Source organism: Caloenas nicobarica, chromosome 1 (genome assembly GCF_036013445.1).
Source record: "Caloenas nicobarica isolate bCalNic1 chromosome 1, bCalNic1.hap1, whole genome shotgun sequence".
NCBI classification, from domain to species: Eukaryota; Metazoa; Chordata; class Aves; order Columbiformes; family Columbidae; genus Caloenas; species Caloenas nicobarica.
The window spans coordinates 193,851,171-193,875,867 of record NC_088245.1 but is presented as its reverse complement, the minus strand read 5'-3'; the positions used below and the strand labels follow the sequence as shown (position 1 = coordinate 193,875,867).

At 42.9% G+C, this 24,697-nt stretch overlaps 1 protein-coding gene across 7 annotated transcripts in view; it reads left to right on the top strand.

The window, feature by feature from the left end:
* CDK8 (cyclin dependent kinase 8) overlaps positions 1-17,895 on the top strand; it is an 82,605-nt gene extending 64,710 nt beyond the window's left edge. For 4 of the 7 annotated variants that reach the window (XM_065634625.1, XM_065634611.1, XM_065634658.1 and 1 more), the window contains 6 exons: positions 154-223; positions 1,270-1,342; positions 9,250-9,347; positions 10,698-10,776; positions 10,896-11,054; positions 16,627-17,895. In XM_065634625.1, the coding sequence (XP_065490697.1) occupies positions 154-223; positions 1,270-1,342; positions 9,250-9,347; positions 10,698-10,776; positions 10,896-11,054; positions 16,627-16,752 (605 nt within the window). In that variant the 3' untranslated portion in view covers positions 16,753-17,895. Of the gene's footprint in view, positions 1-153; positions 224-1,269; positions 1,343-9,249; positions 9,348-10,680; positions 10,777-10,895; positions 11,055-16,626 lie in introns of those variants that run through there. The other 3 variants (XM_065634619.1, XM_065634640.1, XM_065634633.1) reach the window with 3 other exon arrangements.
* The last annotated feature ends 6,802 nt before the right edge of the window (positions 17,896-24,697 follow it).

Here is a 24,697-nt window from a genome sequence, read left to right as displayed (position 1 = left end):
GAGTCTGAGCCAAAGAGTACAAAGAAATAAGTAACTGCAAGATTAGAGAAGCAGACAAAAAAAAAAATCAGGGCTATGGAGATACTTGGAAAGCCTTTGTTTTACTTGAGGGGAGAAAGAAAGAAGAACTATTAATACATATTAATTTTGCAGATAAAGATTGGGAAGACATAAAAAAGATGCCCGAACATTCAACTTTAATGAAAGATTTCCGGAGAAACACGTAAGTCTGCTTTGAGTTGAGCTTTCTTAAGAAAGCATATTTTTCTTCTCCCTCCTACCCTAAATTTCTTGTAGCTCAGGCTGTTTTCTGTGTAGATGTCAAACAAGGACTATGAAATGGTTATGAGTTAGACTGAAAAAAAAAAAAAAAAGAAAAATAAAGTTGTTTTGTAATGGTGGACTTGGCCAGTTGAGGTGGTGTGAATCGAGAGGGCAGCCAGAGACTGAGTGGGCAGGTGTCAGGTGTGGAACCAACGCTGCCTGGGAGGCCCCACACAGCTGGGACCATGGCTGAGCACAGCTGGCCACAGCTGCTTCCACACCGGTGGCACTGGAAGCGATTTGTCTGAGAGCTGCGTAAGAGGGGTCTGGTGACCTTATGCGTTTTCCAGCAAACAGTGGGTGTAATTATCAGGTTTGGTGTCTAGGGGAGCTCATGAAGGCTGGAGAAAATAACACCTTTCAGTTTTGCTGTCATGTTGCCAGAGTCTAATACCCGCGCTTAGAGCCTGCCCTGTTGCTTGTTTCCAGGCTGAGCGATTTGGGGCTCTTCTCTTATATACGTGTCTTGCATCTGCCATACTATTGCAACCAGTTAGAAACCTGATTTCTGAGCTCCTCTTCAAATAAGTGAATTCATGGATGTTCTTGTAGCAACCTGTACATTGCAGGAGAGTATTAAGCTGGGCTTAGCATTTATCCCCATGTTTACTGGCATTAGAAATACACAGAATGAAACTGTAGAGTAGTAAAATTGCTAAAAGGCAGTTTAAATCCAAGCGATAGTTTGATGCCTGCATGTGGGTTGGAAATGTGTTTTTATGTGGATGTGATGTGTTTTTACAAGTATATGAGTGAAACAGGTGCATTTCTGTAGTGTCTGAATGATTTTTAAGCAATCTCTGGTGTCGGTAGTTGTGTTTTTTTCTCGGTTTAGTGGATTAGCAATGGAGACTAAAATATTCTTACCAATGTTTCATGGCTATCAATGAGTGTTGCTGTATCAAATCTGCATATAAGAAGTGTCACGTTTTTTTCCTTCTCTAGGTATACCAACTGCAGTCTTATCAAATATATGGAAAAACATAAAGTTAAACCAGATAGTAAGGCATTCCACTTGGTAAGTTCTTGCATGCATAAAAAAAAAATCAAAACCCTCATATAAGTTACAGGTGTTCAAGTTGAGAGTTGAGCTGGTGTCAAGTATTCTGTGACTAACTTTATTTTATAAAATATTATACCTTATTTTATAAATGACATTAAGGATAACTGGTACTCTGCAATCTGAAAATTGCAAACCTTCTTTATCTTCTCATATGGATAAAACGAGTCTGTGAGTCATTCATTGGTTTAGTTTCTGTATCAAGTAGATCAGAAATTTTCAGTTTTTAAGTCATGTTAAGCTTGTAGTTAAATTTGTAATGTTGCCGCAACTCTTACCCATTTTGCTGTTTTGCATACTTGTAACAGCCTATTTTTTATTTTAAAAAATAATCCTAAATGCTTATTTTTTTTACATATTCATTATTAAGTTTACATCTTATCCTGGTGCATTAATCCTTTGTAGCTTCCTTATGAAAACTTCCTACTACTCTTACAGCAATTGGTTTCTCTCTGGAACATCTAACTTTTTTCTTTTAAATTAAGCTTCCAGTTAGAATGGTACACTTGGTACACTTGATTAGCCCTAGAAGTGCCTGTGGTACATTGTTTCAGATGTTACCCTATTGGGCCTTTTCTTCTGTGTTTTAAAGAACACTCAAGTTTCTAAAAATGAACTTCATGTATGGATGAGAAAGAATTTAAGTCTTTGAATGGACAATCTCCTTATCTTGAAGTTTCCAACTTGGATTAAATGTTTTAGGCTAGAATTATAAGGTAAATATATTGGGGGGGGTGGGCAGGAGTGAGGGGAGAAAACAGGGAGCTTTTTAATCTTAGATGAGAGGAATAAATTGGAGAAAAGAGAAGATAGTTGAGAGGCCTGGGTGTCTGAGGACCATGTGGCTTTTGTTCAAGTTATTGGAAGCTGTACCTTGTCTGATGGTCAGACCCAGGGGTTTTAAAGCAGCCACCTTTTTTCTGTTCAGTACTTTTTCTGCCATATAAATTCTGGAATTTATCCTTCAGTCAGAGCAGCTCTGAGGCAATATTCTTCTTGTGACATACTCCATGAGTATTTTTGAATGGAGGTTTCCAAGTGGATGAGTTGTACTGCAACCGGGCTAGAATAGAATGTGTATTTGAAGTCCAGTTTAAAAACTTAAGTATTACCAGCTGAATCAAGTACTCATTGCAGGAAATTACCTGGTGGTTGTACCATTATGCGTCATTTACTGTGAAGTGTCTCTGTTCTCTGAAGTGAAAAACTGGTGAAATATTAGAGATGTTTCCATAAGCAAGGAAACTAGTCTTCTCTGATATAGATTTTTGATTTTTGATGGATCTTTATATCAAAGCAGAATTGGAAGCTGCTGAGCAGTCTGGATATTTGTGTGTAATGCATAAAAAGTTTATGTTGGTATGTGAAGAACTGAAGTGCCTGTTATGCACAGGCAAAACAGTCCATCCCATTTTGCATATAATTAATGCGGGTTTTAGCATGTAGCTATTTATAACAGAGCTGTGTAAATGCATTTTTAGTATTTACTAGATGTTCTTATGTTTCAGTATGAGAATACAGACTCTAAAAAAGACACATTCGACACAGCAAGTAGATAATATTTCCTGTTCTTATCAAAGCCTAAATACTATTTCTGAAAATTGTATTAAGTCATTCAAAAAGCAAAAAGCCATGAACTATCTGTTAAATATGATGTTTTGCATAGAATGGGTTTTGGAAATAAAAATTAATCCTTCGACTCCGAAGTTATGCAAATTGAGTGAACTTGCCGATCTGTCTCATCAGCCACTCTAGGCTGATGTTCCATAAAATTATTCAACTGCGTGCATCAGTATTTACCTTTCAAACTCCACCTTCCTTGAGAACCAGCATGCTGCTTGTCACCTACAAATTTGACTTGTTACGTATTTGGAGTTTAAAGCTCTCAAAATTAAGCTTATATTGCTGTACCAAAATCCAAAAGTGGCTAATTATCACTAGTGGTGAATAGCTGAGCAAACTCAGTCAATTCTGCTTATTAAAATCAGCCTCATTAGATTTTCATATCATATGTAGGCAATCTGAGATGAAAAGCTTTTCCATGCAACAACCTGTATAGCATGGCCAGTGACTTAATCTTCAAGTAACGCAAGTGCTTTTCCCCTCCCTTGATTCCTCAACTATTTCTTTCTAAGCATTCTCTGGTCTGCTGGTCTAATACTCAGCTCAGGTACAAGTGAATAGTTCAGGCTTTGCTGTACAACTTTGGGGTCCATAAAAAGACTTTCTCTGAATGAACTGGCTTCCCTTAGGAACTGTGAGCGTTCTGGCCAAACTGACCTGAAATTTCTCATTTGCTCTCCCAATCTTGCAAGTTTAGATATTGTTTTCAATAGAACAACAAAACTAGGCATGAAATAATTACACGAGAATAGCTTAAGACACTTACTACAGCATTTTCTCTTCTCCCTGCGGTATCACAACAGAGTGATAGCTGTTCGAATACGTTCAGTGTTTTTTTTAATCATGTTTGTATTTATACCAAAAAGCAGTGGTTAAGTTAAAATGCAAAATCAAGGAATGGTATCCTTTACCAGGCTGCTGCCACCCTTCCCTCCCTATTCAGAGCCGTTAGCACTGAGCAAGAGGACCAGGAGGGGAGCTGGAGCGCGGACCCCTGGCTGAACACGCTGTCAAACTGCCGTCTCACCCGCTCGTTCTGCTTTGGACCTCTACCCGCCTCCCTTCCACAAACCGGTATCAAGAGAGCAAGCTTCGTGCGACTTGGGTGGCGTCAGCTGGTGTCACACAAGCTAAAAGGCAGGGTATTTAGTAGGGTAGATGTAGCCTCGTTCTGTACCTCCCATAGAAACCGATTGTGAGGGAAGTACTGTGAAGTTCATAGTTAATTAGCTCTATTAGAGAGTCTTCTTGGTTTTCTGCTAACTGCTGTCTGTCAGAACAATTCACTGAAAGTCAGACCCCTTTTAAAAACCCTGATCTTTCCAAAGTAACATCTTAAAACACTGTTCAGGCGCTGTCAAGATCAGAAAGTGCCGTAGGTTTCCTCTCTTGTTTAGGCTTGGCTGAACTGCTGATGGGCCCCTCCACCAGAGCCTGAACAAGATCAGCCAATCTCTTGGTACCAGCTCTTCCAGAGATAGTCCAAGATCTTACTGTTCCACAAGCTGTCTCACAGCCCTTCTTACTCTCTGCTTCAGAACAGATTTAAAAAAACTTGTTTACATCTACTATTGTAAAATATGCCAGAACTAATAATTCTAGGACTAGTAAATCCAGAGATGGTTGTCATTGCCAAAAATTAAATGTTTTCATTTCCCAACTTGAGTTAACCAGATTTTTTTCCTCTTTACTGGCATTCATACACACAGTCACTTTTCACATGCAGAACTCATGTGTTAATGTGAGACAACTTTGGCTCCTTCTGTTTTTGCAGCTTACATATTTTTCCACTTTCACTTTCCTGATTTATTTTTTCCTACTTATTTGTTTACGCCCTAGAAAATGGAGACACTGGAGCTGCTACCTCTGCCTAATTGAGTGATGCTTCATCTTCTATTTTGTTTCTTTGGTCCATACGAACTGTAGTGATTGTCCCATTCATTGCTGACATATAAAGTTCACTGCATTTTTATTATGTTATTCAGCCAGGTGATCTTTTCATCAAATAGTTTTTAAAACAGAAAATATTTGTAATAATAAGTGGAAGATTCATTTCTATGTTAGCATGTGAATAAAGGGGCACAGTAGGAGGTTTGTTCCCTTATGTGATAATGGTTGCACAATCATTAAACTTTCCTTGTGGTTTCTGTTTTCTGTTGCTGATTATGACCAAGTTTGCTCACATCTTGTCAGCATGTGATGGACGGCCTAATAACCTAATTGCCAGAAATGATGCCAGAATTTTGCAATGTTTTTTTGATTGTGATGTTTTTCAGCACGTTGGCAATTCTTTCTCATTTTTTGCCTTCCCCTTTTCTGGCTCCTGGGATTGCTTTTTGAGCTGTTTGAGAGCAAGAATTGTTCTATTCAGACTGATATTCTACAAAGACTACATGCAGACTCAGAGAGCTGAAATAACTTATTGTGAATCCTTATTGATGATGTGAAAAACAAAACTGGATTGATGGCGGTAATACATATTTATTATATTCTTAACCATGCCATTAAAACTGAAGGCTGAGGAGAGAAAATGTACTTTCCTAACCTTAGCTACCTGCAGCGTGGAGGTCAGCACTGTGGTTGTGTGTGCTCATTTAAGAGCTGGTGAAAGGAGGTGACCAGTTCAGACATAGATCGTGACACTGCATCTTTATTAAAAGGTGAATTTAGTCCCATGAATAGCAAATGTAAAGGGAATATTATTTGCATGTCTCATTTCTGCATATTTTGTTATATCCATGATACAAACAAACAAAACAACCACTATAGGTTGACAGTGTAGCATTTTTTTGGAAGATCTGTGATCGTAGTCTTTGACAATACATCATGGTGTAGTTCTGCCTTGGGCACTGTATTCTATGGTGAAACATGAAGATGCACTATTTTCCTTTTTCTGCATAGTATCTGAAGGTTATCTCCTTCTGTCTGTATATGTTGCTTGTCCAGCACAGCCGTATTCCACAAAACTGCTGGGTGGATAGAGAAAAGTATATGCACATACACCAGACCTTTTAGAAGCACTTACTTTTGGAATGCATCACGGCAGTGCTAGACTTAGATAAAATCACTCTGGTCTACAGTTCCTGAAAAGGATGAAAAGTCTTCACACCTGTGGAGACAGCATGATGTTTCTAATGTGTTCTTTATTGAAAGTCACTGTTGAGATGCTGCAGTGACAAGTCTATAAATTCCAGACAGCATCTGAAATGTTTACATAGGTAGAAAATGAAAGTGGAAGAGGAAAAACAGTACAAACAATGAAAATGTTTTTTAGAGTTACCTTCCAATCTTTAACATTGTGCTGAATTTAGACTGTTATTGTCTGTTACTGGCATTTGAAGTTACTCAAGGGGAGTTGCTTACTACATATCCTAAGCATTTCTCATAGCATATCCATCCAATTAGCAATGTTTATAGTTCTTTTTATTAAAAAAATTCACTTTGCTTTGGTTAGGTCAGTTTTATTTTCTTAAATTTTCATTTGTTTATTACCTTAGGATTTTTGCCCTCCTATCCGTTACTGAAACATCTTGTATGCCCTTTTTTAAAGTTGGGCATCAGACAGCAAATACCTAGTGCACTTCTTAGCCCTCTGTTAATGCTTTCCAATGAGAACAAGAGCTGCTTTCTCAAAGTGTCAAGTTTTGCTGGATTTTTAGTTGAACTCAGTTCAACTGTTTGGTAAAACATTATACTTTGCCTTGTCTTCTGCATATTTATATTTTGTGGTCATCTTCGTTGTCTTTAACAAGCACAGGCATTTTGGAAAGTTGGTTTTTTGTTTTGTTTGTGTCACGTCCTGCCCTCAGGTGTGAGTGGGGGGAGAAGTGACTGAGGTTCGTGGGTCCCTTTAGGTTGGAAAACAGTACACACAGTACTTAAGGTCTGCAAACAAAAGGCTTTTATTTTGCAGCTTGACCCAAATGGTAAATGATTCGGTGGCAGAAGGCTTTACGTTATTGTAGTTTCTGTTGGTAAACGTAAAAAGTTTGCGGCATATGCAGGGCTGTAAATCTTATATTACTATGTTACTTATAAAAGGGAAAGCGAAAAGGTAGAAGTATGGGAAAGAACGAAAAGAGAGAGAAAGACTGCACCATCCTTATGGCTCCGCTTTATGTGTGATGGAGTTTGCGGTCTCGGATCCAGCGATGCGTGGCATCCTCCGGTGTCTTGTTCGGTTCATGTGGTGAGACTGGTGGGCAGAGTGGTCCTCAGGGTGGTGGGTGGGCACCACCACTGCTTGCACAAGCTGGGCCTTTATAGCCCTATGGGTTGCCCGCTTGCGTAACTTTTGGCCTTGTGTGGAGGTGTTATTGTGAAAGAGAGAAAAGCCTGGGGGGACGGGGTGACTGACTGACAAGTCTTGGGCCATGTTGAAGGGTCTCTGCTTTTCCCTTTGTGCCATGCTGGGCGTATCAGAAGGTGGAGTTATGTGCCCTCTGTCCCCCACCTCCTGTATCGGCTGGCCAGCCTGGTCTGCAGCTTGTTAGCTCGTCGTTGATATGTAAATCATAAATTGCAATTCACGCTATACTGAATGTATCATCTGTGGCTGGATGAACTGGTTTGCCACAATGTTTCAGCCATTATCCTTATCAGTACATGACAGATTATGGTGATTGGGGTTTTGTTGGTTGGCTGGTTTGTTTGTCTGTTTGGGGCTTTTTGTTGTTGTTTTTGTTTTATTTTTTGGAGGGGGTGTTTTTGTTTTTTGTTTTTTGTTTTTTTCCATGTAATTGATACTTGATTCATCAGTTATTATTAATACAAAGTTAAAGGCTGAAGTCTTACACTGATATTGCAACAGCAATGGAGGAGGCAGCTTATTATACTTCTCTAGAGTATTTTGCATCATGTCATGCAAAAAAAAATCAACTAAAATTCAAGATTTTGCACAATTGCTCTTTTGAGCAGCATGGATCACTCAGATGTGTCTGAGAGTCTTTATCAGAATAAACAAGCACACACTGGAGTGGGTGACAAACAGTTATCTGGCCAGTTGGGGTTTTTGAACATGTTGATTACTACTTTCTTTTACAACATGAAGATTTTCTAAGGAGTGGCTTCATGTAACATCTTTAAAATACTGTGGATGACAACGAAGTCGTTACTAATATGACAATACTAAATAATGATCAATAATGCACATGGAATCACTTTATTAATTGCTAAGAATTATTTTAATTTCGACAGATATGATGTTGCTTCCTGTTAACTGCAGTCTAGTTGAGGAAATCAGGCTGAATATGTGTGTGTTACATATTCTTGTGGGAAGTTAACAGACCATTAAAGAGAGAAGGACTTGGGGGTACTGGTGGATGAAAGATTGGACATGAGCCAGCAATGTGCCCTTGCAGCCCAGAAGGCAAATTGTACTTCGAGCTGCATCAAAAGGAGCGTGACCAGCAGGTCAAGGGAGGTGATTCTGCCCCTCTGCTCTGCTCTGGTGAGACCCCGCCTGGAGTCCTGTGTCCAGCTCTGGAGCCCTCAGTACAGGACAGACATGGACCTGTTGGAGAGGGGCCAGAGGAGCCACAGAAATGATCAGAGGGCTGGAACAGCTCTGCTGTGAGGACAGGCTGAGAGAGTTGGGGTTGTTCAGCCTGGAGAAGAGAAGACTACAGGGAGACCTTAGTGCGGCCTTTTGGTACTTGAAAGGAGCCTACAAGAAAGATGGGGACAGACTTTTTAGCAGGGCCTGTTGTGACAGGACAAAGGGTAATGGTTTTAAACTAAAGGAGGAGAGATTCAGGCCAAACATGAAGAAGAAATTTTTTACAATGAAGGTGGTGAAACACTGGCCCAGGTTGCCCAGAGAGGTGGTAGATGCCCCATCCCTGGGGACATTCAAGGCCAGGCTGGGCAGGGCTCTGAGCAACCTGGTCTAGTTGAAGATGTCCCTGCTCACTGCAGGGGGTTGGACTGAATGACATTTGAAGGTCCCTTCCAACCCAAACTATTCTATGATAAAAGCTGCTGGTATGCCATGGAAGCTCTTTCAATGTTTCTGTTAAAACATTTGTGACTGGAGCTGAGTGTCTTGGGCTTTGGAAGTAAAATAGTGTGCTTTGGAAAATGAAGTTACTATTTTAACGAGAGAGAAGAGTGTGATTGTGCCATTTATGGTTAGAGTTTTGAGTTCAGACACGTTCGTAGCAGCTCATCTTTCAGGAATAATACAGTGAAGTTTCTCCAAACAGTTTTGGTATTGCAGAGCTTTTTATCTTTTGTTTTGACAGCTTCAGAAATTGCTCACTATGGATCCAATAAAGAGAATTACCTCAGAACAGGCTATGCAGGATCCCTATTTCTTAGAAGATCCTCTTCCCACATCTGAGTAAGTGGTCAGTTTATTAATCTATCAGTCAGTCCAGAGATGCTTTAGAAATGTGTGCTTTCTCTCTGCTGTAAATATGTTTGTGATTGTTGAGGTAAATACTTACTGTCTAACAATGAAAGAAAGCTATAACCACTAAAATGCCGTTTGTGGTTTTTAAAATTAAGTAGCATTCCTATTAATCTCTTGCTTTATGGAACTTTGATCCTATTAGTTGCAGCGCTAATCTTGTTATTCACTGGCAGGTTGATTATGCATGCTACAGATCTTTGTAGACAACTGCTAAGTGCCTGCAGGTCCACTTCTCTGCTCCAGAATGCCAGATGACACTCTCTAATTAGTTTACATTTTTCTGTCTTAGCCTTTGTTGTAAATTCAGTGGGTGGGGGAAGTCAACCGTGTGTCTCTGTGCTGTCATCCTTAACAACTTAAATCCATTTTCCGTAGACGCTCCTCTCCTTTGTTTGCACAGGGAGATTTACGGAAGGAAGAAAATTTAGGGACAATGAATGATTTCATTAAAAATTAAGCTCCCCTCTCAAAAGACTAGCCAGAGAGCATGATTGTACACCTTTTTAGGAAAGCTATTGCTACATCCTGTGTATGATTTTTCTACCATTATCTAGGGAAGAATTTATAAAATATGGTATGTATATTTATAAGCAATTAATTAAAAATTAAATTATTTCACTAAAGCCTACTGGATTATTTATAACAGCTCCTGACCTGTCTCTGTGATTTAATGTTGTGATGTGAATGACTTGCTTTTGCAGAAACTGCTTGTAGGACAGTGTTTGGCTTTTTTCTTAACTTCAGATTAGAACTTTAGATTGGCATTTTAATGTGAATACACAATGAGTAATGCTAACAACTGTACAGAGACTTTATTATAAATACGTTCTACTGATTAAGGGCAGGTAAATATCAGTTTACGCTAGCGGTAGTGAATTAATGTAGACCATGAGCTATGAATTGACAGATGAAATTTCTAGTTTTAAACTTTGTTCCAGGTTGTTTTTATTAATAGTCAGTGGAGTTTCCAGGAGTACTTTTAGTTGGACCTGAGATGGTGAATTACTTTATGCCCTTGCAGATATCTGACAGGTGGTGTACATTTTCAGCCACCAGTTTGGTCACCAGTTACCAGAAACTGTGAAAACTATTAGGAGTTTAAATGAGTATGTAAGAGGCAACTGAAGAATAATGAGTTTAGAATATGATGAAAGTTAGACAAGGAAAACTTCTCCATTAGTTACAGGCAACTTGAAACTAGCATGGGTGAAGTATAAATCTTACAGGTCTAACCCTTCTGTTCTAATACAGTGATAAATAGACTTTTTTGGGGGGCAGTGTTTTTGCAGGTTGTCAAATCCCTTACCCAAAACGAGAATTTTTAACAGAAGAAGAACCAGATGATAAAGGAGACAAAGTAAGTACTGGAAGAACAGTAACATGATGCTTCACTGGCTTTCATACTATTTCCTGTTTTCATGTTATTTCCCATACTGCTTTTGAGTTGAAATTTTTCTTTGTGTTTAAACAATTGAGAAGAACCAGCAGCAGCAGCAGGGCAATAACCACACTAATGGAACTGGTCATCCAGGGAACCAAGACAACAGTCACACACAGGGACCCCCACTGAAAAAAGTGAGAGTTGTTCCTCCTACCACTACCTCAGGTGGACTCATCATGACCTCAGACTATCAGGTATTTGTTTTATTCATATATTGTGGATTTGGTTCTCATGTTTACAGCAGTGTTTCTTTAAGCTAAAAAAGTAATTTTGTAAACATCACTGTATTAACTGGTATTTTTTAGCATCTTTCAGATGTTTTTTCAGATGTATTTACTTGGTTTGCCTGTAAATTGATATGCTGATACTCTTTAGGTTAGGGGTAAGGAAATTAAGACCAGAGATTATAACAGTTACTAATTTATTACCTTTGTATTAGGGAATGCTGATTTTGGACCAGGAGCCTGTCGTGCTGCGCTCTGTATCACCTGAAAATACCATTCTTTATTTGAAAAAGCCTGCAGTGGTAGGAGGTGAAGGATATTGCAGTAAACAAGCTGTGAAATAAGAATCTGAACAGGAGTTCTAGTTGGGCAAATAGGTGGGCAAGCTGTATTTTGGATGACAAATAGAAAGACTTGATATGATGCCGTCTTAACCTCTGAAGACCAAGGGAGATTACAGGTTGAGTAAGCCCAGTATTACAGATCTGAAGAGACAGGTGAGGTGGTGGTGATCAATGAGTGAGGAAGATGAGCAGTATAGGAAAGAAGCTTGAGGAAATCTTGAAAACGGTGTTCTAGCCTTCCTGCATTTGAGCTTGTGCTCAGATGTTAGGAAATGGAAGAGTTTGGAGCAGAAGGCTGAGACTCATGCCAGGGCATGATGCCTGATTTTGTGGGTTTGAATGAGGTTATGCCTGGAGACTGGGGAGAAGAGAGTTAAGGACAGAACCTTTAGTTAGTGTGAGCTGAGAAATTATAAAAGAGGAGCAAGGAAGACTTCAAATGATGTGCACAGGAGCAGGTAGAGAGGTGGCAGATTTTGAAAGCCTAGGGAAGAGCAGATTTCAGGAGGAGGCATGCTGGTGGCAGTGTTTGCCTGCAGGAACTATTACATACTGGTTCACGTGGAATGCGTAGTACACAAGAAAAACTGGAACAGAGTCTGGGATGAAATCAAAAGATGGGGAAGTCAGAAATTACTGGTGGTGTTTTCAGTTAATTTAGAAGTTAATATCTAAATCTGAGACTCTAATGTTGGAAACTCAGCATATACTTATATTCTGTAGCAGAACTTAGGGAGAGCTGAAGAATGGTGTCAGTAAAACTCCTGCTGTCAACTTGCTTTCCACAGTTTGATGCTGTTTCTCCGTTAACACCAGTCGGCTTTGAAATCTTGCATTTCAGAGTTTGTTCCTGAGAGTACCAGATATCCTCAAAGGCTGCCTGGGGGCGTTATCCTCATGTTTACATAAATCTGTATATTTCCAGCATTGACCAAGACTCGAAAGTACTACAAAATGTAAAATAAGGTTATTTTCAGGAGCTTTATTGTGAAACCCTTCATATAGTTCCCAAGTGCCTTTGTTCCCAGGACATCAATAGCAGATCAGTTTTCAGGTCATTCTCCTTGAACAATGTGAATTTTTAGTCTTTCGAAATAGTGGTCAGCCTTAACTACAGTGCTGCAGTGCGGGGTGCCTCTCAGTATGGACATCATCTTTTCTTTAGTTGGATTAGATATCACAGAGCACCCTCTTACAGGAGCCTCATCCCTCTCAATTTGTCAAGCTGCAGTCGATCGCTGTTTTGGCCTTTTTGCTGGCTCTTTCCACCACTTCTGTGTGTGAATTTTTAAGAAGGCAAATGCAGCTGCAGCTCTTAATCTTTCCCTCATGTTGAGTCATATCTGAGGGGATTGATGGTGAGTTTGCCTGTGCTGTGTTAGGGAGCCCCCATTTACATGCCCTGTTTACCTGTGGCCAGTCACTAGCGGGTTCTGCAGGGATCCATCTTAGGGCCAGCACTCTCCCATGTCTTTATAAATGACTTAGACACAGGACTTCAGGGATTGCTTAGTAAGTTTGCTGATGACACAAATTGGGAGGAGCTGTTGACACTCAAGCGCAGAGGGCCCCTGCAGAGGGATCTGAACAAATTGGACAACGGGGCAATCACCAACCACATGAAGTTCAACAAGGGCAATTGCTGGACTTTGCACCTGGGACACGGCAACCCTGGCTGTACGTACAGATGAGGGACGAGATGCTGGAAAGCAGCTCCGTGGAGAGGAATCTGGGGGTTCCGGTTGATGGCAAGTTGAACATGAGCCAACAGTGTGTCCTGGCAGCCAAGAAGGCAACAGTGTCCTGGGTGCATCCAGCCCAGCATGGCCAGCCGGGCAGGGAGGGGATTGTCCCGCTCTGCTCTGCACTGGTGCGGCCTCACCTGGAGCTCTGGGTGCAGTTCTGGGTGACACGGGATAAAAAGGATATAAAGCTACTGGAGAGTGTCCAGAAGAGGGTAACGAAGTTGGTGATGGGTTTGGAGAGGAAGCCGTATGAGGAGCGGCTGAAGTCACTGGGTTTGTTCAGCCTGGAGAAGAGGAGACTGAGGGGAGGCCTCATGGCGGCTGCAGCTTCCTCACAAGGGGAGGAGGAGGGGCAGGCGCTGAGCTCTTCTCTTTGGTGACCAACAATAGAACCTGAGGGAATGGCAGGAAGATGTGCCAGGGGAGGTTTAGGTTGGACATTAGGAAAAGGTTCTTCCCCCAGCGGGTGGTGGACACTGGAACAGGCTCCCCAGGGAGGTGTCACGGCCCCAACCTGACAGAGTTCAAGAAGAGACTGGACAACACCCTCAGACACATGGTGTGAACTGTGGGGTTGTCCTGTGCAGGGACAGGAGTTGGACTTGATGACCCTTTGGGTCCCTTCCAACTCAGGACATTCTGTGATTCTGCCTGCCCTTCACCCTGTTTTGCTGCTGCAGCATTTTGAACAGACTTCAGCTTCCACTTCTGTGAGCGAGAGCTGAGGTTTGCTAGTTGAGAAGTCAGAAGACTCAAATTGCCTTGGCAGGAGTTGACATTGGTTTGTTTTCAGTTCATGCTCATGAAAACTTTTATACTCTCAGATAATCCATCCTAGGATGATGGCTGGCGGCAGCCCTTGTCACCAAACATGATTTCAGAATACTTTTGCCTTGAGATGGTGACAACTGCTACCTTGCTATCTCAGGAGCTCTTACTGGTAGCTTGGCTGCTCATGACTAATCTTTTTGCTGTCTCTCTAGGAGGCAAAACACCTGGTTTTCAAAAAAAATACATCTCTCCCCCAGCCTTGCAAGAAGGCGATGGGTAGATTTATTCTGATTAAGGTATCTGGAAAACATGGTGATCAAAGGGAGGAGATCTGAACTTGCTGGCAGTAGAACAAAAGCAGTTAAATGCTATTGGTGATTTCAGGTCTCCCTGAAAGAACTTCCTCACATTTTTTGCTTCTGATCCTGCGACTTGAGGATATGGCAGACAAATATTACAATACAGCCCTCTGTTTTAATCAAACACCTGTTCCTTTGTTCTTCATTTAATTTGCTCAAGGTCCCTATATAAAGCTTGTGAAGAAGGATTGCCATCTCCTGGGCAAGGCAAACTAAGACAGTTTCTCCATCCACTCAGAAGTGGAATTGCTCTCTGCAGAACAAGTTGGCCCTATATCCTTTTCTGCCATGCGTAAAAATAGTAGACACATGGCACACAGGCTTCCTTGCCCTCATTTAAATCTGCAGTGTGACACTTGGAAAGGCACCTAAACAGCCTGGAGCAATTCCACTACTCTGAGCTTCTGCTTGTGGTAACCCTCTGGGTGCTTAATGGTATTTAGGAAGGAATGGTTATTTCCATTTGTTCTTAAACAAAAGCCATTTGTTGCACTGAGTATAATGAAAGAATCTAATTTTTAATTGCTTCTGTCTTAAAATAAGATCTATTTTAGGAGTCAGGATGCAGAAGGTGTTTACAACTGACATGAGTGGTCAGTTTTTCAATGATTAAACTTGTGATAGTTTCCTACATACAGGAGCTGCACCAAAAGAATATTCAAGGGTTTCTGCTCTCTGGAATACATCCTATATTTGTTATATGGAGAAGGGTGACCCAGAGCTGTGACACTTCTGTTGAGGAGTGACTTAGTCCCTCTCTCAAGACTGAAGGCAAATATCACAGAAGTGCAGTCTCTGTGCGGCTCAGCAGGGCTGGTTCGTTCCTGCTGACATTAAGTGCTGGTCCAGCCTTTTCTTCCCCTTTACGCTACACGCCCTCAGAGAATCACCTCAGTCCTGTGAGCACATGTTAACAGGTAGAGTTTGCCTTTTCATTTCTGCCATCATCTCAGCATCCTGATTTATAGCTTCTGTTCTAAATGCTGAATTTCAAGAAAAAAAAAAAAGAGTTGTTTATTGTTTTATGTTGCAATTTGTAAAATCTGCAAAGCTGTTTTAGTATTTTACTTTTTCAGGATGTTGGTTCACCAGTTTTGCATATTCAGGTCTAAGCAGCAATACCCTCGTCCTGGAATAGTCACCTCAGAAAGTTTCCAGACCTTTACTAGAAATGGCTTTTTCTAAAAATCCTAATACATCTTGTCGAGGGTTCAGAAGTTACACAGTAGTTTCCGAATGCTGTGAAATTTGCGTGTGTGTAAACCTTAACATAAATGTAAAACAGCACAGTAATGTACTGAAATTGTGTTAATTTAATGTTACTAAGTGGTCATACCCTTAGATTGAAAATCTCACACACAGTCCTGTTTTTCCTTTGTACCTCGTGATGTGTAAATAGAATTGAAGTAGACAGTTGCTGGTTTACTCAGAGCTTTTTGCAGTGATGAATGCTCCACTCAGTAAATAATTGCAGAAATGCTACTCGAAAGAAGCCTCCAGAGGCTGTGTAGCCCAGTCTCTCACTTGCAGCAGAATTGTGGCTAATGCTCCATCAGGTCAGCCATGGCTTTGTTTAGATGAGTTTTAAAAACCTGCATAGATGGAGACTTTGCAGCCTCTCCGGGCAAGTTCTTCCAGTGCTATACCGGTCTCTTAGAGATTTCTTTCTCCCCCCACTCCCTCTAATGCCCAGCCTGAGTGTCCCAAGCCGCAACCTATGGCCATTTCCCCCTGAAATATCTGGTTCCACTGAGAAGCGTGTGGCCGTTGTCTTTAACTTTCCTTCAAGTATTGGTAAGGCTGCTGCTAGGTGGTACCTTAGCCTAAATTATCAGAGCGCTCTCAGCCTTTACTCCTGGGTCGCACAAAAGAGTGGCAAGTGTATCCTTTGTGTAGGAAAATCTCTGGAGTAATGCAGAGTGGCTCATCAGCAGTAAGATGTGTTGTTTGGACCTCACTCCAACACCTTTTTGTCAGGGGAAGGGAGCAAGTGGAGAAGCCCCCTGCCGTGAGCGGTGGTGGCCTGGTGCCACGTTCAGGGGTACCGGAGCCAGCTGGAGGGCTGGCTGGAGGTTTGACTATGGGGATGGAGATTCACGGGAGGTGGTTTGGGTGGATAACCGAAGGGTGGTAACTGTCACTTTCTAACCTGGTACTCCTGATGTTCATACCTGCACCTGCTGTAATCAGAGTAAGTGCGACGGAGCCTGGAGGTGCAGCTGCCTTGAGACTGTGCGTGAAGAAATAAATGAATAGGTGAAGGTGTTTTGTGCTGTCTCTGTTCTGAAGGTTTGCGTTTCCTCTGCTTGTACCCCCCCTGCAGCGTTCCAACCCCCATGCTGCCTACCCCAACCCCGGACCAAGCACATCGCAGCCACAGAGCAGCATGGGGTATTCAGCTACCTCCCAGCAGCCGCCCCAGTACTCCCATCAGACGCACCGGTACTGAGCTGCATCCCAGGAACGTCCGTGCGCTGTCGCTGATGCTGCGGGACCGGCCGCACAGCTGCCCGCCTGGAGCCCGGCGTGGGCCGCGAGAATGTACTGTACAACCACACCTGCAACCTGTCCGGCCGCCACCACCCACCCCCTTCCACAGCACGGAGTGGTGGCTCCCAAATCGTACCTGGGTTTTGGGGTTAGACTTGAAAAGAAAGTGCTAGCACAGTTTGTGTTGTGGATATGCTACTTCCATAATTTACTTGACATGGTTCAGACTGACCGATGCATTTTATTTTGTTTTATTTTTTTTTTTTTCAGTGACAGTCTGTAGCAGTTGAAGCTGTGAAATGTGCTAGGGGCAAGCATTTTTGTTGTCGTATGTGGTGAATTCTCTTGATGTAACAACTCTATCTGACCAATAGTACACAACATCTTTGGTACTTGAAGCATACCGTTCATGTTACCATGGCAAAAAAGCAAACTAACCGTGACTCCGATTGAGACGATTTTGATAGACACTTATTTTTAGTGACTTATGTGGGTTGGTTCGTTTTCCACCTAGATCAGTGTTTTATGACCGACACAGTTGCTATGATGAGATTTTTCTTTTTTTAAGAACATGAAAACATTTCGTTGTTTTTTTTTCCAGCAATTACAAATGTCCCAAAGATTAATTTCCGACATAAGTTTTTGGTTTTGTTTTTAACTCTATGACTTGACTGGTATTAAAGCTGCTATTTGATAGTAAAATAAGTATGTTGTCATTGATATAAACATGTTTGGTTCAGCAAACAAATGATTGTCATAGACAGTGTTTTATTTTTTTCCTGTTGGTGTTAATGGTTTGTGAGCATGCTTTGGGATTAAAGAAGCATGAATGATATTTCCTAAAAAGGTGCGGCATCCATTCAGATATTTTGTCATGATTTTTGAGAACCCGCTTGGTGTAGTGGATTTTAAATTTTGTTCACTTAATTATTTTTTTTAAAATGTTCGCACGTTGTTTAGGGGTGCCATTGCTACAGCAAAGGATCAAGGTGTTAGGAGAGCCTTAGAATTTATGAGGAAAAACTTACAATGTACTGTATCAAACTATTTTACATGAATGACACAAGTATTCTGAATTTAAAAAAAAATCAAACATTGTTAAAACAAGGTGTTATGTAATAAATTTATTTTTCATAAATCTGCATATGACCTTTGCCTGTATTCCTTTTTATCAGCGACAACACCCTGCTCCTCCACTGTACATCTGTATCGGGTTGTGTCCTGAGAAACAGTATCGGACGGGAATTTTTCTTGCAGCAGGCAGGCTGCCATTAACTGCTGAGAAGGATTATTTTTTTTAAATAGCAGAAAAAAGTACAGCGCCTTCATAAAATGTCATTAACTCTGTTGTGTACACGTAGCTGATCAGCTGGAGATACACTGAACATGGGTTTATTACCAGCTACATTTCATACATCAGACAGCTCCTTTTCATCTACAAAATCTAGAGATGTTCCTGTCTGAATATTTCTTCTAAGGTTTCTGTAGCTCATCATGGTATCTAATACTGCTCCATGATTTTATGACATAAGTATATGCAATATGTGCAGGGGTGTTTTTCTGCAGGTGCTTCATATAGTGTGAATATCAACTACTATGATCTGTTCAAATGCACTGAGCTGCTGATGGGGGCAAAACAAAAAACAAATTGGTAGCCAGCCTGAAATTCAAGCCATGTTTGAGGTGAAGATGAAATTAGCTGAGTAGAGGTTGAAGTATTCAGGAGACTTAAAACTGAAGAAAAAAAAAATCTGAGTGCAGTTTATGCTGCTTTAGTAGTAGTGCGCGATACTCTCTGCATTTTGCCATTAAGTGTTGTAAAAATCTGGCTTACTTCAGTTTCTAGAATAAAAATAAATATACAGGTGGGAGTGCCTTAAACTTCTTTTCTGTTTTTAAATTAAAGCCTTTTTTCATCCTTAATTTATATATAGGCTTTGAACTTGATTGTTCACTGTCTCCAGCCTCTTACCAGGTACTGATATGGTGTCAAGAGTAACTTTTCTTTGGCCTAGATTTTTTGCTTTCTTATTGAAGCATACTCATATTAGTGCATAACAGTTAATATTATTCATATTATTTGATACCAGTGCTTCATTTAAAAGCAGTAGGTTGGCTTTCATTCCAGTTTCACAAAGGGAAATGTATCCAACTGACAAAAAGGACTCTTGCCATTAGTTTGCACTTGAATTTAATTTTCCTGTTAAGAAGGTATTTGAGATGAAGACACAGCTTATCAACTAATTGTAATAAAACTGAATTATGCTCTACATCTAGTTCTAAATAGTCTGCTGCTCTTGGTAATTCAGTTCATTCTTGCTGCATTATTTGTAGACATATTGCAGATTACATCAACAAACTGAGATCCTACAGGGGAATAAAATCTTAATATTTGATTTCTTCTGATGTCTCAGCTGGTCATTCTGGAGGAGGAATTTGAGGTTTCTTTCTCTAGAACTGCAGAAAGAAAAGGTTTTTCTGTGCTTGCTATAACCTCTAACACCTTCAAGACGGGGTGTATTTCTGTTGCAGATAAGGTTATTCCTTTAATATTCATGAGAATCACATCATCTCCATCAAATAAGTTTGGTGTTTGTGGGGGTTTTTTTGTTGTTTTGGGTTTTTTAAAATACTGGCTTTAGGAATACTGAGAGCAAGGCTTTCTTTTCCTGAACTGTAAAAAAAAAAAAAAAAAAAAAAAATCTGTCCATGTTTTGCTCTGGGTGGGGGCTTTATGTGAGAGTTCCAGAAAGGAGGGAAGAAGGCAGCACCTTTGAGAACATTTAATAGAGGAACTGCAGATCCCCGGCTGGGAGCCGTCAGCCGGGCGCGCAGCAGCGCGTGTGAGCTGTGTCTCCTCGCCGAGCTCAGCGTTTCTGGCGAGATTCAAGAACTTCCAAGCTTTTCATTTTTCACCAGCTATTATCTGGACCAGTCCCAGTGTATTTCAAGTAGCTGGAGTCTGGGAGCCTGTCTTCCTTGCTCTGATTAAAGAACAAATTGTTTTTTTAGAGTAGGCTTACGTTAACTCGGTTGTGAGGGTAAACACGCTATTGCACTTTCACCGTGGCACCTGCAGCAAGCCCAGCTCCTGGCAGCTCTGAATTTATCCGATCTCATAAGGACCCAGCTTCTTTAGGAAGAAATAAGTAACTTTTGCAACGATCCCTTTTAAAGAGGGTTTCGGTGATGGGAGGAGCAGTCTGAGGGAGGGAACAGGAGTCTGGTTCTATCCTGTCCTTTCTTGTGTGTGTATAAATAGGGAAATACTCGCTGAACTCACGGAGCTGCCCATGGAAGTGCCCAAGCAATGCCCAGTGAGGGGCCGGCCAGCATTAGCTCAGGTTTTCTTTCAGCTTGCTTTTCCCTTCGTTCTGAAGGCACCACGGGGCAGAGTCTCTTCTGGGTCTGGGGTGATCCCTCAGGTAGCGAGGAGCAAGCAAACGTGTCTCTACAAGTTCCATTTTACTTTCAGTGTGCAGTGCTTAATTTTTACAGGATTTATGTTTCCATGCTTTGGAGATGCTCGATGCAGGTGGCAGGTGTGTGCCTTTGCCTGTTCAAACAGTATCGCAGTCCTTGGTGTCTTGTTTGTGCTGGATGGGCTCCTCCAGAACAAAAGAGCAAGCTCCTCTGTGTTTCTTCGCTGAGGGCCACCCATAGCCCAAGTGTGGCCATGGTAGCTTTGCACAAAGCTTTCTCTGCAACACGGAGCAGCACGCTTCTGTGAGACTGACCATTAGGATGTTCTCATTTCTGATCATTAGGATGTTATTTTATAGGAAGCGGTGTCAACTCAACCCTCCTTTGCCAACTGCAACAAGAAGATGACAGCAAGGCATGAGTGAAGCGTGCAGGTGTTGGCCACGTCATGCGAAATGGCCTTAAGCCCTGTCAAAAAGGATCCTGGAAGCTGTTCCCATCATTGTCACCTTCTTGTATGTCTCTTGTCCATTCAGACCTCAGCAGAGGTGTCAGTGAGAACAAGGGTTACACTCAGCTGCGAGTGAAGGTTTTACGTGAAGAAATGACTTGTGCTGCTCCCCAGCGTCCATCAGTTTCTTTCTGAAAATGCTCTTTGAACAATAAGCAGCTCCTGTTGTATCTCCGCCAAGCCCACCCTGGCTTCACTGAAAGGCAGGCTGTGATATCTGCCTTTCACGTGCGGTGGCTGTTGATTTTATGAGTACGGTCAGGCCTTTGACTGCCATGGAGTGGGACAATGGCGGTGGGATGGAGCCCGCAGGATCTTGAATTGGTTGTTGTCCGTCAGAAAGGAAAGACATGGATTATATCTTGGAGCCAGTGGTGAAGCCGAGACCTGCCATTTGGACTAAACATTGCTGCCTATTTTCTGCGAAAGGACTGAGGAATGTGGTGCTCCCTACACGCTCCTTTTTTTACAGCACTGAACAGAGCAGCTTGTTTTTGCTGGGTAGCGCCATGTCTCAGCATCTTCCTCTAGGCTGACAGTGCTTCAGTATGCCGGTTCTGAGACAGTTTAATAGCCAGCGTCCCTTGAGAACAAGGTAGATGAGCTTAATTCAGTGTGATTTGCTTGTCACAGCTATGGATAAAGAACACTTTGTGAAATCACGTCGGACATATGAACGATGGGATGTACAAACTGTGCTCTAGCAGTAGGAGAGGTAGAGAAAAAGGTGCTTACCCTTTGAAAGTAAAACAGAAACAAAGCTGCTTCTTCCACCAGGACTTTTGCCGTGAGTTCCTCTCTTCGAGGATTTTAAGCAGCCTTGTCTTGATGGTTGGCTTCAGTGATGGCAGAAGGCAGCAATCTCCAGAGGAATGTCTTCTGTTAAAGGGATCCTGTGCCGCAGAGCTTGGCAGCAGCGCCGATGTTAATGAAGCCATTGCCCTGGGGTGACACACACCAGCTCCAGCCCAGGATGGGAATCTGGACAAGATCCATCGCTGCTCTGAAAGCTCCTGTGTCACAAGATACTGAAAAGCACTTTTCAGCCTGCCAGGTTTAGGGTGTCTTTCCTTGGCTCTCACACGGAGCTTTACTACCCCTTTGCGTTTCTGATCCTCCTTAGGTGGGCTGGGTTCTCCACCTGAGCCAGGGGAGGTACAGAAGGGGCGAGTGCAAGAAGCACCTGTTATTTAAGCAGTGCAGCGCATCTTGGCACATAACCCCATGCCCACAGAAACTCCAGGGACAGCCTTTACAGCATCTGCTTTCAGGAGATGTTTCGGTTTCCTCAGCCTGGGATGTGGGAAAGCTGCGGTGTGCTCCGAGCAAGGCCCAGGTTCGTATTTGTGGGAGCTTTGGATTTGCGTGGTGCTTTACCCACAGTGTCTGAGGAGCAGCAGCCTCTCTGCCGCCCCACCGGTTACATAAGGAATGCAGCATGTGGACTGACGAAGCGAGGGAGGTGAGGGAGGGATGTGGGTAAGGAGGGTGCCTACGGGCGTGCTGAGGCGAGAGCTGGAAAGCCCAGAGCAGACACTTATGGAAGCCACCATTACACCTTTCCCATAGGTGCTGTATGGGAAGGTGAAGAGGTATTGTTCTACCCTGTGAGGTGTAAGGAACACTCCTATCTTTAATGGGAGCTCATTCCTTCTCTGAGTCACTGGGCCAAAATCTGACAGTGTCCTACATTTGTGTTTCCAGTTTACGCAGGGTTGCCTAAAGGCAAGGTATCCAGCAGCTGGTCTTCCCGCAAGATGCTGGCAGGGTGTGCACAGAGCTGTTCTTATCAATCAACTTTTTAAATTAAAATTCTTTTGCTGTTTATAGTATTTTTCAAATGTACATAGGGACGCGTAAGGCTTCCTACACCAGCCAAGCTCACCCTTAGTGAGTTCTTCCTGTTAATGGGTAGGGAAGCCTAAAGAATAAATTGTGTAGCATGCTTCATATCCGCTTCAGCCACGTAGATCAGAACATGGAGATACCCAGCAAGTCGTGGAGAAGGATTCTTTGGAGATAACTTCTCCGTTTGGGTGCCAGGAGCAATCACCGTGGTGGCTGTGTGCTTTGAGGTGTGCTCACCTCAGTGCAGATGGCTCATACGCACCTCAGGCCTTCTTGAAGTCCTCTGTGCACAAGCTTCAGGCTTTGCCCTGGCTCTCTGCCCCATCTTACCTCCAGAAGATCAGGAAAAGGTGGGAGAAGTATGATGTCCCAGCCCAGGAACTTGGAAATCCCTATATAAGCTCCTAATATACGTTCCCCCACCACCAGCCATGTGAGTACGTAAGAAATCCCTGCAATTTATTTACATGCCAGACAAAACCAGCTGGTTTGAAAATCCCACCCTGGTTGCCTTGGAGGTCCTGCTGTGAGAGCCCCACCGGGACTTGGTGTAGAGCAGCCTGAATGACGGGCAGCCGGTGCCTGGGGACGATGAGCAGCTGCTTGATCAGATCTCACCCAGCCCTCGCTCCGTGGGTGAGGAGGTGAGGCTGTCATTTGCAATCACACGCTTCTCCGGCTCCCTGGGAGGCACCGGCGTCGCTGGTCGGGTCTGAGTGGAGGAGGAGGTGGCAGCCGCAGACGACGAGGTGCTGGTGAGTCCTGCTGGCTGATCTGTACCCTGGGGCTCTGCGGGACAGCGATGGCTCGAAATGCCGTGGGGACCTGCTGTCAGAAGCTGAGAAACCTCCTTTTCCCTGATTGCAAAGCTGAAGGGCATGTGGACACTCAAAGGCAGATCAACTTGCCCAAAGGGGGACTAAAGGAGGAGAACACCTGAGGGTGCACAGCTGCTTTACACAGCACCTGGTTGCTGGTGTTGCTTGAAGTGTTTGCCAGGAGCTGCAATCCCGTTCTCAGCCCCCACAGGGATTTATTGCCGTGCCCTTGCCTGGCAAACTCAGAGGAGTGTAGCACCCCAAATGTGTGTACGGTGGGATGCAGTCACTGGGAAAACTGGTGACACGGGCACAGAACCGCTGCTCTGACAAACTGCGAGCTGGGTCATGTTTACATGAAATGGACCATTTTGGTGAAAATATTAGAGAGTGGGAGGTGGCTCTAAGAGTGATTTTAGCTTCCACCAGGAGACAAGACAGTGAAACTGGATCAACATAAAACACAAGGGTGAAAGTTTAGTAAAACAGGATTTCTGCAGAGATTTTGGCCATTTTTCAGCAGGTTGAACAACAAGCTAAAAGCATCACCCCCCTTCTCTAATTGCAGGAGTGATGCCAGTGGCCGCTGTTGAGTTCTGTACCTGGACAGAAATACACAAAAGGGAAGGTGGTTTTACATTGCTTTCCCTGCAGAAGACCAACACCTGCAGGAGAGATTGTGCACACCCCCAGCAACATCACGAGGAGAGATTTTGTGCCTTCATCTCACAGACTTCAAGCTAAAGTTCCACCAGCGACCTTACAGCAAGAATGGTTTAGAGTCAGCAGATGTGGTTTGGGATCAGGATCCCCCAAATAAACCATCACCAAACCCACTCAGGCTTCCAACTCAGGGTGATCGCAAGAGTGAAGAAAATCCACCAAAAACCTGAGACCTGTCAAACTACGAATCACAGAAGGAAATATGTGGATATGATGTCGACCGTGAAAATACCAAAAATGAGGTAAGAGAAGTTAAAAGGAGTGCCAGAATGAAAAGTAACTAGAGAAAAAGGCAAACCAGGGGTCCGGAGATGCTCTGGAGGTGCCTGAATCCGAGGGTGCCACAGGGTGGGCGAGGAGGTGGTGGGGTTTGGGGCTGGGCAGCACCAGGGCCCGCAGCTCCCCACCGCGCTGGGGCTGAGCATGCAGCCACGGCCCCTTCGCATCCCCAAATAGCATCAGGGTTTCCCAGTGCTGTCCCCCCCCAAAATCAAGCCCAAGTATCTCATGAAGAAAAAACACCTCTCTCTCACAGGCGGTGATTTGGGGAGGCATGTCGGTAAGTGACCCCGGGGAGGGCA